Source organism: Babylonia areolata, chromosome 14, assembly GCF_041734735.1.
Source record: "Babylonia areolata isolate BAREFJ2019XMU chromosome 14, ASM4173473v1, whole genome shotgun sequence".
Lineage (NCBI taxonomy): Eukaryota > Metazoa > Mollusca > Gastropoda > Neogastropoda > Buccinidae > Babylonia > Babylonia areolata.
The window spans coordinates 1,247,501-1,252,500 of record NC_134889.1 but is presented as its reverse complement, the minus strand read 5'-3'; the positions used below and the strand labels follow the sequence as shown (position 1 = coordinate 1,252,500).

At 45.6% G+C, this 5,000-nt stretch overlaps 1 protein-coding gene across 3 annotated transcripts in view; it reads right to left on the bottom strand.

Moving 5' to 3' along the window:
• LOC143289720 (uncharacterized) overlaps positions 1 to 5,000 on the bottom strand; it is a 28,001-nt gene that overhangs the window by 7,400 nt on the left and 15,601 nt on the right. For all 3 annotated transcript variants that reach the window (XM_076598789.1, XM_076598790.1, XM_076598792.1), the window contains 4 exons: positions 3,376 to 3,485; positions 2,357 to 2,460; positions 842 to 933; positions 71 to 145 (listed from right to left, as the gene is read on the bottom strand). In XM_076598789.1, the coding sequence (XP_076454904.1) occupies positions 71 to 145; positions 842 to 933; positions 2,357 to 2,460; positions 3,376 to 3,485 (381 nt within the window). The remainder of the gene's footprint in view (positions 1 to 70; positions 146 to 841; positions 934 to 2,356; positions 2,461 to 3,375; positions 3,486 to 5,000) is intronic.

Sequence of the window (5,000 nt, the reverse complement as noted above, 5' to 3'; positions counted from 1 at the left end):
ACACACTGACCAGACACATACTGACAGACACACTGACCAGACACACACAGTGACATAGAGACACACTGACCCATGAGAATAAGAAGTGGGCAGCTGAGCATCCAGTTGATAGTACAGGGTTTTCCCCGTTGGAGGAAATAGCGCCCTGTAACCAATTCAATCCACCAAAATCAGCATGGTTGTAACCATTCTGTAACCAATTAATCCACAAAAATCAACATGTTTGTAATTATCCTGTAACCAGTTAATCCACCAAAATCAGCATGTTTTGTAACCACACTGTAACCAGTTAATCCACCAAAATCAGCATGTTTTGTAACCACACTGTAACCAATTAATCCACTGAAATCAGCATGTTTTGTAACAATTCTGTAACCAATTAAGCCACCCAAATCAACATATTTTGTAACCACCCTGCAACCAATTAATCCACCAAAATAACCATGTTTTGTAACCACCCTGTAACCAGTTAATCTACCAAAATCAGCATGTTTGTGACCAACCTGTAACCATTTAATCCACCAAAATAACCATGTTTTGTAACCAACCTGTAACTAATTCAGCCAACCAAAATCACAAGCCACACCCCCACGACACAAGCCACGCCCCCACAACACACAAAGACAAGCCACACCCCCATGACACAAAGACAAGCCACACCCCATGACACAAGACAAGCCACACCCCCACGACACAAGCCACACCCCCATGATGCAAAGACAAGCCACACCCCACGACACAAAGACAAGCCACACCCCCATGACACAAGCCACCACCCCCATGACACAAGCCACCACCCCCATGACACAAGCCACACCCCCACGACACCCAGACAACACACCTCTCCAGGGTTTGGGGCTTGACGTCAATGCCGTAGCGAGCCAGGCGGTTCTGGATGTCTCTGCATTCTTCCATCGCCTCCGTGTCTTCCACCTGCAGGGACAGTGTGGGTGGAGAGGGATACACTTCTTTGGTCCTGGGCTTCTTGAGTTTTGGGGACGCCCTAATCAGTGTTCAGCCTCTTTCTCTGTGGGCTTTGAAGGCACTCAGTCAGAAAAGCCTTTCTGCTTCTTTGAAACGTCAAGTTAGAAAAGTGTGAAGGGTCTGCCAAGAGAGAGAGAGAGAGAAAGAGAGAGAGAAAGAGAGGGGGTGGCAGGGGGGGAAATGGTGGGGGTGTGGGGAGGGTGGGGGGGGAAGGAAGGTTGTTTTTTTAGAACTGTATTTAAGGATGTGAGTGAGGGAGTGTGAAGGGACTAAAAAAAAAAGGCAGGGAGTTCCTGCTTCATACAGTTCAACAGCTGAAAGCTGTCCCGCCGCGTTGTGGAATTTGGGAAGGCAGAAGATTCAGTCATCAGCAGCAGAGAAGGGAGAGCTTGAAGACCTTGATGTGTGTGTGTGTGTGTGTGTGTGTGTGTGTGTGTGTGTGTGTGTGTGTGTGTGTGTGTGTGTGTGTGTGTGTGTGTGTGTGTGTGTGTGTGTGTGTGTGTGTGTTTCCCACACCTTTCTGTGTGTATTTCCTACACCTTGCTGTGTGTGTATTTCCCACACCTTGCAGTGTGTATTTCCCACACCTTGCAGTGTGTATTTCCCACACCTTGCTGTGTGTATTTCCCACACCTTGCAGTGTGTATTTCCCACACCTTGCAGTGTGTATTTCCCACACCTTGCAGTGTGTATTTCCCACACCTTGCAGTGTGTATTTCCCACACCTTGCAGTGTGTATTTCCCACACCTTGCAGTGTGTATTTCCCACACCTTGCAGTGTGTATTTCCCACACCTTGCAGTGTGTATTTCCCACACCTTGCAGTGTGTATTTCCCACACCTTGCAGTGTGTATTTCCCACACCTTGCTGTGTGTATTTCCCACACCTTGCAGTGTGTATTTCCCACACCTTGCAGTGTGTATTTCCCACACCTTGCAGTGTGTATTTCCACACCTTGCAGTGTGTATTTCCCACACCTTGCAGTGTGTATTTCCCACACCTTGCAGTGTGTATTTCCCACACCTTGCAGTGTGTATTTCCCACACCTTGCAGTGTGTATTTCCCACACCTTGCAGTGTGTATTTCCCACACCTTGCAGTGTGTATTTGCCACACCTTGCAGTGTGTATTTCCCACACCTTGCTGTGTGTATTTCCCACACCTTGCAGTGTGTATTTCCCACACCTTGCAGTGTGTATTTCCCACACCTTGCAGTGTGTATTTCCCACACCTTGCAGTGTGTATTTGCCACACCTTGCAGTGTGTATTTCCCACACCTTGCAGTGTGTATTTCCCACACCTTGCAGTGTGTATTTCCCACACCTTGCAGTGTGTATTTCCCACACCTTGCAGTGTGTATTTGCCACACCTACCTCCAGGTCAGGTGTGTTGCTGTTGATCAGTACAGGTGTACGGTACAGTGTTGCCGACTGTGCCCTTTTCCGCCCTCCGGATTTGGTGTAGGAGGCGTAGTGACCTGAACACACATTGCTGTCATCAGTGTGTGTGTGTGTGTGAGTGAGTGTGTGAGAGAGAGAGAGAGAGTGTGTGTGTGTGTGTGTGTCTGTGTGTGTGTGTGTGTGTGTGTGTGTGTGTGTGTGTGTGTGTGTGTGTGTGTGTGTGTCTGTGTGTGTCTGTGTGTCTGTGTGTGTGTGTGTGTGTGACAGGCAGAATGTCAATCAGTCAGTGTGTGTGTCAACTGTCTGTTGCAGTGTGTCCACAAAGTCTCCAGTCTTGCCGGTAACCTTCTTCTTCTACATTGGTGGGCTGCAACTCCCACGTTCACTCATATTTACACGAGTGGGCTTTTACTTGTATGACCATTTTTACCCCGCCATGTAGGCAGCCATACTCCACTTTCGGGGGTGTGCATGCTTGGTACGTTCTTGTTTCCATAACCCACCGAATGCTGACATGGATTACAGGATCTTTAACGTGCGTTTTTGATCTTCTGCTTGTGTATAGATACGAAGAGGGTTCAGGCACTAACAGGTCTGCACATATGTTGACCAGGGAGATCGGAAAATTCTCCACCCTTTACCCACAATGCGCCGTTACTGAGATTCGAACCTGGGACCCTCAGATTGGAAGTCCAATGCTTTAACCACTCGGCTATTTCACCCATCGCCTTTGTCACCTTATATCTGTCATCTCTTTCTTCGTAAAGACATTGCCAACCCAGCAGATCACACCCAAAGTTCAGATGCTAGACACAGCGGGAGGGAAAAAAAAAACACTGAGAAAACAACCTGTGCTATCCTCCTGAGCAAGCACACACACAGACACACAGACACACACACAACCCCACACACCTACACCCACACACCCACCCATCCCCTCCTCCCCCCCTCCCCCCCACCCACACCCACACCCACAGAGTATACCAACTCACGCCCAGACTGTGCGAAGCGAGGAGCAGTCCCTGAAGATGTTTTCTGTGCAGCCTCTCTCTGAGACCTCAGCGCCTGGGCCGCTGCATTGGCTCTGTGGACGTCAGCCGCACTGCACAGTTCACACATATAGCAACACTATAGAACTCCTGTAGTATAGAACTCCTGTAGTATAGAACTCCTTCAGTATAGCTACGTCAGCCGCACTGTACAGTTCACACATATAGCAACACTATAGAACTCCTGTAGTATAGAACTCCTGTAGTATAGAACTCCTTCAGTATAGCTACGTCAGCCACACTGCACAGTTCACACATATAGCAACACTATAGAACTCCTGTAGTATACAACTCCTGTAGTATAGAACTCCTGTAGTATAGAACTCCTTCAGTATAGCTACGTTAGCCACACTGTACAGTTCATACATATAGCAACACTATAGAACTCCTGTAGTATACAACTCCTGTAGTATAGAACTCCTGTAGTATAGAACTCCTTCAGTATAGCTACGTCAGCCACACTGTACAGTTCATACATACAGCAACACTATAGAACACCTGTAGTATAGAACTCCTTCAGTATAGCTACGTCAGCCACACTGTACAGTTCATACATACAGCAACACTATAGAACTCCTGTAGTATAGAATTCCTGTAGTATAGCTACATCAGCATCACTTAACAGTTCACACATATAGCAACACTATAGAACACCTGTAGTATAGAATTCCTGTAGTATAGCTACATCAGCAGCACTAAACAGTTCACACATATAGCAACACTATAGAACTCCTGTAGTATAGAATTCCTGTAATATAGCTACATCAGCAGCACTAAACAGTTCACACATATAGCAACACTATAGAACACCTGTAGTATAGAATTCCTGTAGTATAGCTACATCAGCAGCACTAAACAGTTCACACATATAGCAACACTATAGAACACCTGTAGTATAGAATTCCTGTAGTATAGCTACATCAGCAGCACTAAACAGTTCACACATACAGCAACACTATAGAACACCTGTAGTATAGAATTCCTGTAATATAGCTACATCAGCAGCACTAAACAGTTCACACATATAGCAACACTATAGAACACCTGTAGTATAGAATTCCTGTAATATAGCTACATCAGCAGCACTAAACAGTTCACACATATAGCAACACTATAGAACTCCTGTAGTATAGAATTCCTGTAATATAGCTACATCAGCAGCACTAAACAGTTCACACATATAGCAACACTATAGAACACCTGTAGTATAGAATTCCTGTAATATAGCTACATCAGCAGCACTAAACAGTTCACACATATAGCAACACTATAGAACACCTGTAGTATAGAATTCCTGTAGTATAGCTACATCAGCAGCACTAAACAGTTCACACATATAGCAACACTATAGAACACCTGTAGTATAGAATTCCTGTAATATAGCTACATCAGCAGCACTAAACAGTTCACACATATAACAACACTGTAGTACAGAACTCGCATAGAATTGCTACATCCGCTATACTGAACAATTCACACACTTTACACTAACTCCTGTAGTATAAGCTCAGTTTATATCACAGACTGACCTAAGCTTACAGTTAGGCCAACAGCAAAGTGAGAGCTGT